Below are 13,213 nucleotides of genomic sequence, written 5' to 3'. Positions count from 1 at the left end.
CACCTGTCTCAACACATTACTGCTTCTCTCTGACTCACCTGTCTCAACACATTACTGCTTCTCTCTGACTCACCTGTCTCAACACATTACTGCTTCTCTCTGACTCACCTGTCTGAACACATTACTGCTTCTCTCTGACTCACCTGTCTGAACGCATTACTGCTTCATGAGGACTCACCTGTCTCAACGCATTACTGCTTCTCTCTGACTCGCCTGTCTAGAATTAACTAGACTTGCCTCCTGTTACCACGACAACCAAACACACACACTGTTATTGATAGTCTATCAATGTATGTAAATAGATATATTTCCCTGATAGATGATTTATTCCCAATGTAGATAATACTATGTTATAATACTTATTAATAGATATATTAATGTAGATAATACTATGTTATAATACTTATTAATAGATATATTAATGTAGATAATACTATGTTATAATACTTAGTATTATCTACATTAATATATCTATTAATATGTTATAATACTTATTAATAGATATATTAATGTCTTTCAGATCCAAGGAGGAGACCCAACTGGGACTGGTTTAGGTAAGACCCAAAACCCCATGAGAGTAGTGGAGAGTAGTGGAGAGTAAAACCCCTTGACTACTGTGATGTAGAGTAGTGGAGAGTAAAACCCCTCGACTACTGTGGTGGAGAGTAAAACCCCTCGACTACTGTGGTGGAGAGTAAAACCCCTTGACTACTGTGGTGGAGAGTAAAACCCCTTGACTACTGTGGTGGAGAGTAAAACCCCTTGACTACTGTGGTGGAGAGTAGTGGAGAGTAAAACCACTCGACTACTGTGGTGGAGAGTAAAACCCCTTGACTACTGTGGTGGAGAGTAAAACCCCTTGACTACTGTGGTGGAGAGTAAAACCCCTTGACTACTGTGGTGGGGAGTAGTGGAGAGTAAAACCCCTTGACTACTGTGGTGGGGAGTAAAACCCCTTGACTACTGTGGTGGAGAGTAAAACCCCTTGACTACTGTGGTGGAGAGTAGTGGAGAGTAAAACCCCTTGACTACTGTGATGTAGAGTAGTGGAGATACTGACTACTGTAGTGGAGAGTAAAACCCCTTGACTACTGTGATGTAGAGTAGTGGAGAGTAAAACCCCTTGACTACTGTGATGTAGAGTAGTGGAGAGTAAAACCCCTTGACTACTGTGGTGGAGAGTAAAACCCCTTGACTACTGTGGTGGAGAGTAAAACCCCTTGACTACTGTGGTGGGGAGTAGTGGAGAGTAAAACCCCTTGACTACTGTGGTGGAGAGTAGTGGAGAGTAAAACCCCTTGACTACTGTGGTGGAGAGTAAAACCCCTTGACTACTGTGGTGGAGAGTAAAACCCCTTGACTACTGTGATGTAGAGTAGTGGAGAGTAAAACACCTTGACTACTGTGGTGGAGAGTAAAACCCCTTGACTACTGTGGTGGGGAGTAGTGGAGAGTAAAACCCCTTGACTACTGTGGTGGAGAGTAAAACCTCTTGACTACTGTGGTGGGGAGTAAAACCCCTTGACTACTGTGGTGGAGAGTAAAACCCCTCGACTACTGTGGTGGAGAGTAAAACCCCTTGACTACTGTGGTGGGGAGTAGTGGAGAGTAAAACCCCTTGACTACTGTGGTGGAGAGTAAAACCCCTTGACTACTGTGATGTAGAGTAGTGGAGAGTAAAACCCCTTGACTACTGTGGTGGAGAGTAAAACCCCTTGACTACTGTGGTGGAGAGTAAAACCCCTTGACTACTGTGATGTAGAGTAGTGGAGAGTAAAACCCCTTGACTACTGTGGTGGAGAGTAAAACCCCTCGACTACTGTGGTGGAGAGTAAAACACCTTGACTACTGTGGTGGAGAGTAAAACCCCTTGACTACTGTGGTGGAGAGTAAAACCCCTCGACTACTGTGGTGGAGAGTAAAACCCCTTGACTACTGTGGTGGAGAGTAAAACCCCTTGACTACTGTGGTGGAGAGTAAAACCCCTTGACTACTGTGGTGGAGAGTAAAACCCCTTGACTACTGTGGTGGAGAGTAAAACACCTTGACTACTGTGGTGGAGAGTAAAACACCTTGACTACTGTGGTGGGGAGTAGTGGAGAGTAAAACCCCTTGACTACTGTGGTGGAGAGTAGAACCCCTCGACTACTGTGGTGGAGAGTAAAACCCCTTGACTACTGTGGTGGAGAGTAGAACCCCTTGACTACTGTGGTGGAGAGTAAAACACCTTGACTACTGTGGTGGAGAGTAAAACCCCTTGACTACTGTGGTGGAGAGTAGTGGAGAGTAAACCCCTTGACTACTGTGGTGGAGAGTAAAACCCCTTGACTACTGTGGTGGAGAGTAAAACCCCTTGACTACTGTGGTGGAGAGTAAAACACGACTACTGTGGTGGAGAGTAGTGGAGAGTAAAACCCCTTGACTACTGTGGTGGAGAGTAAAACACGACTACTGTGGTGGAGAGTAGTGGAGAGTAAAACCCCTTGACTACTGTGGTGGAGAGTAAAACACGACTACTGTGGTGGAGAGTAGTGGAGAGTAAAACCCCTTGACTACTGTGGTGGAGAGTAGTGGAGAGTAAAACCCCTTGACTACTGTGGTGGAGAGTAAAACACGACTACTGTGGTGGAGAGTAAAACCCCTCGACTACTGTGGTGGAGAGTAAAACCCCTTGACTACTGTGGTGGGGAGTAAAACCCCTTGACTACTGTGGTGGGGAGTAAAACACCTTGACTACTGTGGTGGAGAGTAAAACACCTTGACTACTGTGGTGGAGAGTAGTGGAGAGTAAAACCCCTTGACTACTGTGGTGGAGAGTAAAACCCCTTGACTACTGTGGTGGAGAGTAAAACCCCATGACTACTGTGGTGGAGAGTAGTGGAGAGTAAAACCCCTTGACTACTGTGGTGGAGAGTAGTGGAGAGTAAAACCCCTTGACTACTGTGGTGGAGAGTAAAACCCCTTGACTACTGTGGTGGAGAGTAAAACACCTTGACTACTGTGGTGGAGAGTAAAACCCCTTGACTACTGTGGTGGAGAGTAAAACCCCTTGACTACTGTGGTGGAGAGTAAAACCCCTTGACTACTGTGGTGGGGAGTAAAACCCCTTGACTACTGTGGTGGAGAGTAAAACCCCTTGACTACTGTGGTGGAGAGTAGTGGAGAGTAAAACACCTTGACTACTGTGGTGGAGAGTAAAACCCCTTGACTACTGTGGTGGAGAGTAAAACCCCTTGACTACTGTGGTGGAGAGTAGTGGAGAGTAAAACCCCTTGACTACTGTGGTGGAGAGTAAAACCCCTTGACTACTGTGGTGGAGAGTAAAACCCCTTGACTACTGTGGTGGAGAGTAAAACCCCTCGACTACTGTGGTGGAGAGTAAAACCCCTTGACTACTGTGGTGGGGAGTAGTGGAGAGTAAAACCCCTTGACTACTGTGGTGGAGAGTAAAACCCCTTGACTACTGTGATGTAGAGTAGTGGAGAGTAAAACCCCTTGACTACTGTGGTGGAGAGTAAAACCCCTTGACTACTGTGGTGGAGAGTAAAACACCTTGACTACTGTGGTGGAGAGTAAAACCCCTTGACTACTGTAGTGGAGAGTAGTGGAGAGTAAAACCCCTTGACTACTGTGGTGGAGAGTAAAACCCCTTGACTACTGTGGTGGAGAGTAAAATACGACTACTGTGGTGGAGAGTAAAACACCTTGACTACTGTGGTGGGGAGTAGTGGAGAGTAAAACCCCTTGACTACTGTGGTGGAGAGTAGAACCCCTCGACTACTGTGGTGGAGAGTAAAACCCCTTGACTACTGTGGTGGAGAGTAGAACCCCTTGACTACTGTGGTGGAGAGTAAAACACCTTGACTACTGTGGTGGAGAGTAAAACCCCTTGACTACTGTGGTGGAGAGTAGTGGAGAGTAAAACCCCTTGACTACTGTGGTGGAGAGTAAAACCCCTTGACTACTGTGGTGGAGAATAGTGGAGAGTAAAACCCCTTGACTACTGTGGTGGAGAGTAAAACACGACTACTGTGGTGGAGAGTAGTGGAGAGTAAAACCCCTTGACTACTGTGGTGGAGAGTAAAACACGACTACTGTGGTGGAGAGTAGTGGAGAGTAAAACCCCTTGACTACTGTGGTGGAGAGTAAAACACGACTACTGTGGTGGAGAGTAGTGGAGAGTAAAACCCCTTGACTACTGTGGTGGAGAGTAGTGGAGAGTAAAACCCCTTGACTACTGTGGTGGAGAGTAAAACACGACTACTGTGGTGGAGAGTAGTGGAGAGTAAAACCCCTTGACTACTGTGGTGGAGAGTAAAACCCCTTGACTACTGTGGTGGGGAGTAAAACCCCTTGACTACTGTGGTGGAGAGTAAAACACCTTGACTACTGTGGTGGAGAGTAAAACACCTTGACTACTGTGGTGGAGAGTAGTGGAGAGTAAAACCCCTTGACTACTGTGGTGGAGAGTAAAACCCCTTGACTACTGTGGTGGAGAGTAAAACCCCATGACTACTGTGGTGGAGAGTAGTGGAGAGTAAAACCCCTTGACTACTGTGGTGGAGAGTAGTGGAGAGTAAAACCCCTTGACTACTGTGGTGGAGAGTAAAACCCCTTGACTACTGTGGTGGAGAGTAAAACACCTTGACTACTGTGGTGGAGAGTAAAACACCTTGACTACTGTGGTGGAGAGTAGTGGAGAGTAAAACCCCTTGACTACTGTGGTGGAGAGTAAAACCCCTTGACTACTGTGGTGGAGAGTAAAACCCCTTGACTACTGTGGTGGGGAGTAAAACCCCTTGACTACTGTGGTGGAGAGTAAAACCCCTTGACTACTGTGGTGGAGAGTAGTGGAGAGTAAAACACCTTGACTACTGTGGTGGAGAGTAAAACCCCTTGACTACTGTGGTGGAGAGTAAAACCCCTTGACTACTGTGGTGGAGAGTAGTGGAGAGTAAAACCCCTTGACTACTGTGGTGGAGAGTAAAACCCCTTGACTACTGTGGTGGAGAGTAAAACCCCTTGACTACTGTGGTGGAGAGTAAAACCCCTTGACTACTGTGGTGGGGAGTAAAACCCCTTGACTACTGTGGTGGGGAGTAAAACCCCTCGACTACTGTAGTGGAGAGTAAAACCCCTCGACTACTGTAGTGGAGAGTAAAACCCCTCGACTACTGTGATGTAGAGTAAAACCCCTTGACTACTGTGGTGGAGAGTAAAACCCCTTGACTACTGTGGTGTAGAGTAAAACCCCTTGACTACTGTGGTGGAGAGTAAAACCCTTTGACTACTGTGGTGGAGAGTAGTGGAGAGTAAAACCCCTTGACTACTGTGGTGGAGAGTAAAACCCCTTGACTACTGTGGTGGAGAGTAGTGGAGAGTAAAACACCTTGACTACTGTGGTGGAGAGTAGTGGAGAGTAAAACCCCTTGACTACTGTGGTGGAGAGTAGTGGAGAGTAAAACCCCTTGACTACTGTGGTGGAGAGTAGTGGAGAGTAAAACCCCTTGACTACTGTGGTGGAGAGTAAAACCCCTTGACTACTGTGGTGGAGAGTAAAACCCCTTGACTACTGTGGTGGAGAGTAAAACCCCTTGACTACTGTGGTGGAGAGTAAAACCCCTCGACTACTGTGGTGGAGAGTAAAACCCCTTGACTACTGTGGTGGAGAGTAGTGGAGAGTAAAACCCCTTGACTACTGTGCTGGAGAGTAAAACCCCTTGACTACTGTGGTGGAGAGTAAAACACGACTACTGTGGTGGAGAGTAAAACCCCTTGACTACTGTGGTGGAGAGTAGTGGAGAGTAAAACCCCTTGACTACTGTGCTGGAGAGTAAAACCCCTTGACTACTGTGGTGGAGAGTAAAACACGACTACTGTGCTGGAGAGTAAAACCCCTTGACTACTGTGGTGGAGAGTAGAACCCCTTGACTACTGTAGTGGAGAGTAGAACCCCTTGACTACTGTGGTGGAGAGTAAAACACCTTGACTACTGTGGTGGAGAGTAAAACCCCTTGACTACTGTGGTGGGGAGTAGTGGAGAGTAAAACACCTTGACTACTGTAGTGGAGAGTAGTGGGGAGTAAAACCCCTCGACTACTGTGGTGGGGAGTAGTGGAGAGTAAAACCCCTTGACTACTGTGGTGGAGAGTAGTGGAGAGTAAAACACCTTGACTACTGTGGTGGAGAGTAAAACCCCTCGACTACTGTGGTGGGGAGTAGTGGAGAGTAAAACACCTTGACTACTGTAGTGGAGAGTAGTGGGGAGTAAAACCCCTCGACTACTGTGGTGGGGAGTAGTGGAGAGTAAAACACCTTGACTACTGTAGTGGAGAGTAGTGGGGAGTAAAACCCCTTGACTACTGTGGTGGGGAGTAGTGGAGAGTAAAACACCTTGACTACTGTAGTGGAGAGTAGTGGGGAGTAAAACCCCTCGACTACTGTGGTGGGGAGTAGTGGAGAGTAAAACCCCTTGACTACTGTGGTGGAGAGTAAAACCCCTTGACTACTGTGGTGGAGAGTAAAACCCCTTGACTACTGTGGTGGAGAGTAAAACCCCTTGACTACTGTGGTGGGGAGTAAAACCCCTCGACTACTGTGGTGGGGAGTAAAACCTCTCGACTACTGTGGTGGGGAGTAAAACCCCTCGACTACTGTGGTGGAGAGTAAAACCCCTCGACTACTGTGGTGGAGAGTAGTGGAGAGTAAAACCCCTTGACTACTGCTCTAGCAGGTGGTGGGGGGGGGGGGCACTGTGAGGGGAGGGTGGTGTACTGTGGGGAAGAAGGGGGGCGCACTGTGAGGGAGGGGGTCGTACTGTGAGGGAGGGGGAGAGCTGCTCTAGCAGGCGGAAGGGCCTTTAATGCGACACCCCCCCCCCCCCCCCCGTACTACCTATACCTGGTGTGTGTGTGCCAGCCAAAATATGTCTGAGACACTAAAATTACACCAACAGAAAATACTAAAGAATGTGCATGCTTTGTGATGTTTCTAAAAAAAAAAATGCGTCTATTACTAGTAAGAGGTAACTAATGTTGTATATTGAATAATTAAACATTTTGTGATCCGAGTCTTTTAATCAAAATATCATAGAGACAACGAAAATGTTCACCTTCCCCTTTAAGGGCGAGAGGTTACCGTGGTAACATCACTGGAGTCATGTTAGTGCCTGTGAGATATGAGTCTGACTAGCAGATGAAGCGTTGTCTTTTCTTCCCTCGCAGTTGAAAGTCAAACATTAGAAGAAAAACAACCCTAGCTAGTGAACAAGACAACGTAAATATTCAAGAAACACAAGGACAAAGTCTCACTGACAACTAGGCTGGTTAAATGGACATCTTACCCGCCAAAATCAACCTGCATTTGGCAGGTTGCGGATGTTAATTTTTAGCCCTGGGTGTGGATGTGATCTTGTCTGTGTATGTTTGGCAGAGAGCCGGCTGTGCAGAGGGAAATGTCAGCCAGGTGATAAATTATGCACTAATGTCACCAGGTGAGTTTATGGATAAGAGGAGATAATCAGGAGATGATTGACTAGCTGTAAAATCAACCCAGCATGACGCACACACACAGGACAGTAGAACACGCCTCCGTTCAATAGTTCCTCCGTCGTCGTGAAAAGATCCCAGCCAGCTTGTTTTGAAAGGAACGTTTAACTAGGTCTGGTTTAGACACCGGTCCTGTAGGGCTGGGCGATACGGCCAAAATATAATTTCAAGGTATACATTATTATATATTTTTTTTAATGGATGTTATTTGAGGGTATTTTATGTTTTTTGAATAATAAAATTATATTTTTGCCTTGAGATGCATGACCCTAGGGCGGTAACGCGCGGGCGATTGGAAAGTATTCTTATTTCTTGACTTTTTACACATTTTTCTACATTTCAGCCTTGTTCTAAAATTGATTTAAATGTATTTTTCTCATATACCCCATAATGACAAAGTGAAAACAGGTTTTTAGAAATTTTTGCAAATTTACATAAGTATTCAGACCCTTTGCTATGAGACTGTTAATTGAGCTCAGGTGCATCCTGTTTCCATTGATCATCCCTAGAGATGTTTCTACAACTTGATTGGAGTCCACCTGTGGTAAATTCAATTGATTGGACATGATTTGGAAAGACACACACCTGTCTATATAAGGTCCCACAGTTGACAGTGCATTTCACAGCAAAAACCAAGACATGAGGACGAAGAAGTTGTCTGTAGAGCTCCGAGACAGGATTGTGTCGAGCCACAGATCTGGGGAAGGGTACCAAAACATTTCTGTAGCGTTGAGGGTCCCCAAGAACACCGTGGCCTCCATCGTTGTTAAACCTGTTTGGGATAGGGGGCATCCATCATCATGTACAACGCTACTGCTGTTGTATTGTGTCGTGGAAAATTGCAATATTATGTTATAGTGCTTGTAAGATTATGTTATAATGCTTGTAAGATTATGTTATAATGCTTGTAAGATTATGTTATAATGCTTGTAAGATTATGTTATAATGCTTGTATTGCATTATAATGATTGTTTTATTCGACAATAGAGTATTGTGTGTGTTCCACTGAGGATGGGCCTCTATGAGATAACACTGACAGAGGAGATTTACGATGTCTTTGGGTGATAAAACCTACAGAGCATTCCAGAGAACATGAGGTAATGGTTTTGTTCTATAACGTACCAGGGAGAGACGGTTCCTGTTTGGAGTGAGGGGGCCAGACACTGGTCTTTACAATGAAAACTGTTGACACAGCAGTAACTGTCTGCTATGGTTTATAGATATCTTTCATACAAATCTTAACCTTTTTGTGAACTGTTCCGAAAAGATCTGTGGTTCGTCAGTGTAAGTTGAGAGGGGTGTATCTTGGCTATAAAAGATCTTAGTACTTTTCTGTTGGTTACTTCTCGACGGTTCATTAGAAATAGTGAATTGTTGAAAGTCTAAGGCTATTGCAAAGCTTATTATTATTAAATATGTAGTTTTAAAGTATAACTCTGACTGGTGTGTAGTTTAACTCCTCATTTGGTGAAGCAGAAATATGCCACCATTGTGAAACCTTCAGTCAATATCTTTAATTAAATAGAAACATTATAAAAAGAAATGGCTAATAAATAAACAATGTACATGGATAATGTTACACTATTTTAAATTGAAATAGTTCAGGGAACTAATGGTCACCCAGAATAATTCAGTAATATTAGTGGTTTCTCCCTCACCCAGGATAATTCAGTCATGTTACTGGTTTCTCCCTCACCCAGAATAATTCAGTAATTTTACTGGTTTCTCCCTCACCCAGAATAATTCAGTAATTTTACTGGTTTCTCCCTCACCCAGAATAATTCAGTAATTTTACTGGTTTCTCCCTCACCCAGAATAATTCAGTAATTTTACTGGTTTCTCCCTCACCCAGAATAATTCAGTAATTTTACTGGTTTCTCCCTCACCCAGGATAATTCAGTCATATTAGTGGTTTCTCTCTCACCCAGGATAATTCAGTGGTTTCTCCCTCACCCAGAATAATTCAGTAATATTAGTGGTTTCTCCCTCACCCAGGATAATTCAGTAATATTAGTGGTTTCTCCCTCACCCAGGATAATTCAGTGGTTTCTCCCTCACCCAGAATAATTCAGTAATGTTAGTGGTTTCTCCCTCACCCAGGATAATTCAGTAATATTAGTGGTTTCTCCCTCACCCAGGATAATTCAGTAATATTAGTGGTTTCTCCCTCACCCAGGATAATTCAGTAATATTAGTGGTTTCTCCCTCACCCAGGATAATTCAGTCATATTAGTGGTTTCTCCCTCACCCAGGATAATTCCCAGCTTTATTGTTATCAGTAAATGCAGAGAAATTGGAAATTGATTGAGATATTTTCTTGAAAAATATATATTTTTAAGGCCAGATAACAATTTTAATTTATTCTGTGTTTTTGTTTCATTTTCCCAATTTGTCAAATAGGTATAATTTCTATAACACTTTGCTTGATTTCCCTGTGTGTTTGGATAAAAGGGTTGTTTAGTGGTTTTAACAGCTGACAGGGGACTCTCTCAGGGTTCGGCTCTTGGGTTTCCAGTGCATTGAATTATTAGGAGGTTTTGTGGCTTAATTTCAAATGGCCACCATTTTACTGCCCTTTTTATTTAGATTTCCAGTTGAAGGGAAGCGTCTTGAGTTCTGCTCTGCATTAGTTGTACTTTATTTAGGATCATTCTGGATCTAGATCTACTATTGGATTTTTCTTCCAATATTTTTAATCGTAATAAGTTGGTAAATCTCGCTCTGTCTGCCCCCCCCTCGCTCTCTGTCTGCCCCCCCCCCCCCCCCCCCCGCTCTGTCTGCTCCCCCCTCCCCCCCGCTCTCTGTCTGCCCCCCCCTCGCTCTCTGTCTGCCCCCCCCTCGCTCTCTGTCTGCCCCCCCTCTCGCTCTCTGTCTGCCCCCCCCCCGCTCTGTCTGCCCCCCCCGCTCTGTCTGCCCCCCTCGCTCTCTGTCTGCCCCCCCCCCTCGCTCTCTGTCTGCCCCCCCCCCTCGCTCTCTGTCTGCCCCCCCCCCTCGCTTTCTGTCTGCCCCCCCCCCTCGCTCTCTGTCTGCCCCCCCCCTCGCTCTCTGTCTGCCCCCCCCCCTCGCTCTCTGTCTGCCCCCCCCCTCGCTCTCTGTCTGCCCCCCCCTCGCTCTGTCTGCCCCCCCCCTCGCTCTCTGTCTGCCCCCCCCCTCGCTCTCTGTCTGCCCCCCCCCTCGCTCTCTGTCTGCCCCCCCCCTCGCTCTCTGTCTGCCCCCCCCCTCGCTCTCTGTCTGCCCCCCCCTCGCTCTCTGTCTGCCCCCCCCTCGCTCTCTGTCTGCCCCTCTTCAGGAGGAGAGTCATTCTGGGGTAAGCCCTTCAAAGATGAGTTCCGTCCCAACCTGTCCCACACGGGGCGAGGGGTTCTCAGTATGGCCAACTCAGGACCCAACACCAACAAGTCCCAGTTGTGAGTAGTATTTGTCTTATGGGCCAGTTAACCCTCCTTCCTCCTAAAGTGTGCACTCGTTCACTTCCCTTCACTGATTTTGAAAGGAAATGGCTGGTATCAGAAATGTGGTGGAAACGACCACTAGCCCATGCCTCCACCAATCCAATGCTTTTAAATGTGTGGGAAGTAGTGAACGAGTGTACACTTCAGAATAAAGTGATACTATTGTCTTATGCTCCCCCTGACCTCATTACTCCCCCCTTTAGTATAACCCCCCTCTGTTACTCTCTCCCCCTTTAATATAGCCTCCCCTGACCTCTGTTACTCTCTCCCACCTTTAATATAACCTCCCCTGACCTCTGTTACTCTCTCCCCCTTTAATATAGCCTCCCCTGACCTCTGTTACTCTCTCCCCCCTTTAATATAACTCCCCTCCGTTACTCTCCCCCCTTTAATATAGCCTCCCCTGACCTCTGTTACTCTCTCCCCCCTTTAATATAGCCTCCCCTGACCTCTGTTACTCTCTCCCCCTTTAATATAGCCTCCCCGTTACTCTCTCCCCCCTTTAATATAGCCTCCCCTGACCTCTGTTACTCTCCCCCCTTTAATATAACTCCCCTCCGTTACTCTCCCCCCTTTTATATAGCCTCCCCTGACCTCTGTTACTCTCTCCCCCCTTTAATATAGCCTCCCCTGACCTCTGTTACTCTCTCCCCCCTTTAATATAGCCTCCCCTGACCTCTGTTACTCTCTCCCCCTTTAATATAGCCTCCCCGTTACTCTCTCCCCCCTTTAATATAGCCTCCCCTGACCTCTGTTACTCTCCCCCCTTTAATATAACTCCCCTCCGTTACTCTCCCCCCTTTAATATAGCCTCCCCTGACCTCTGTTACTCTCTCCCCCTTTAATATAGCCTCCCCTGACCTCTGTTACTCTCCCCCCTTTAATATAGCCTCCCCTGACCTCTGTTACTCTCTCCCCCTTTAATATAGCCTCCCCTTACCTCCGTTACTCTCTCCCCCCTTTAATATAGCCTCCCCTGACCTCCGTTACTCTCTCCCCCCTTTAATATAGCCTCCCCTGACCTCTGTTACTCTCTCCCCCCTTTAATATAGCCTCCCCTGACCTCTGTTACTCTCCCCCCCTTTAATATGTGCTGCTGAGATGTCACGACAGAGACATTGACCATTCTTGAATGTGTTGTTTTCCAGCTTCATCACCTTCCGGTCATGTCCCTACCTGGACAGGAAACATACTGTGTTTGGAAGGTAAGATACACACAGACATTTACTTTAAAATATATCTGTTATATTGGTTGAATATGTGATGAGATGGCATGTCTGTGCTCTGGGTACCAGACTGGCCAGAGAGCCCGGGTTGGTTCTAACCCCGGACCAGAGTGCCCGGGTTGGTTCTAACCCCGGACCAGAGTGCCCGGGTTGGTTCTAACCCCGGACCAGAGTGCCCGGGTTGGTTCTAACCCCGGACCAGAGTGCCCGGGTTGGTTCTAACCCCGGACCAGAGTGCCCGGGTTGGTTCTAACCCCGGACCAGAGAGCCCGGGTTGGTTCTAACCCCGGACCAGAGAGCCCGGGTTGGTTCTAACCCCGGACCAGAGAGCCCGGGTTGGTTCTAACATGGAGTTGGTCCCTCCTTTGCTGCTGTAACAGCCTCCTCTCTTCTGGGAAGGCTTTCCACTAGATGATGGAACATTGCTGCTATAACAGCCTCCTCTCTTCTGAGAAGGCTTTCCACTAGATGTTGGAACATTGCTGCTATAACAGCCTCCACTCTTCTGGGAAGGCTTTCCACTAGATGTTGGAACATTGCTGCTATAACAGCCTCCTCTCTTCTGGGAAGGCTTTCCACTAGATGATGGAACATTGCTGCTATAACAGCCTCCTCTCTTCTGAGAAGGCTTTCCACTAGATGTTGGAACATTGCTGCTATAACAGCCTCCACTCTTCTGGGAAGGCTTTCCACTAGATGTTGGAACATTGCTGCTATAACAGCCTCCACTCTTCTGGGAAGACTTTCCACTAGATGTTGTAACATTGCTGCTATAACAGCCTCCACTCTTCTGGGAAGGCTTTCCACTAGATGTTGGAACATTGCTGCTATAACAGCCTCCACTCTTCTGGGAAGGCTTTCCACTAGATGTTGGAACATTGCTGCTATAACAGCCTCCTCTCTTCTGGGAAGGCTTTCCACTAGATGTTGGAACATTGCTGCTATAACAGCCTCCACTCTTCTGGGGAGGCTTTCCACTAGATGTTGG

The 13,213-nt window shown here is 46.7% G+C and overlaps 1 protein-coding gene across 1 annotated transcript in view; it reads left to right on the top strand.

The window, feature by feature from the left end:
* The window catches only part of ppil2 (peptidylprolyl isomerase (cyclophilin)-like 2), a 76,319-nt gene that overhangs the window by 54,833 nt on the left and 8,273 nt on the right, over positions 1 to 13,213 (top strand). Inside the window, exons 14-16 of the mRNA XM_055923360.1 lie at positions 521 to 554; positions 10,837 to 10,954; positions 12,148 to 12,204. Coding sequence (XP_055779335.1) covers positions 521 to 554; positions 10,837 to 10,954; positions 12,148 to 12,204 — 209 coding nt within the window. The remainder of the gene's footprint in view (positions 1 to 520; positions 555 to 10,836; positions 10,955 to 12,147; positions 12,205 to 13,213) is intronic.

The sequence above is a fragment of the Salvelinus fontinalis genome, chromosome 5, assembly GCF_029448725.1.
Source record: "Salvelinus fontinalis isolate EN_2023a chromosome 5, ASM2944872v1, whole genome shotgun sequence".
NCBI lineage: Eukaryota > Metazoa > Chordata > Actinopteri > Salmoniformes > Salmonidae > Salvelinus > Salvelinus fontinalis.
The sequence above is the reverse complement of the archived record's forward strand: the minus strand, read 5'-3'. Positions and strand labels throughout refer to the sequence as shown.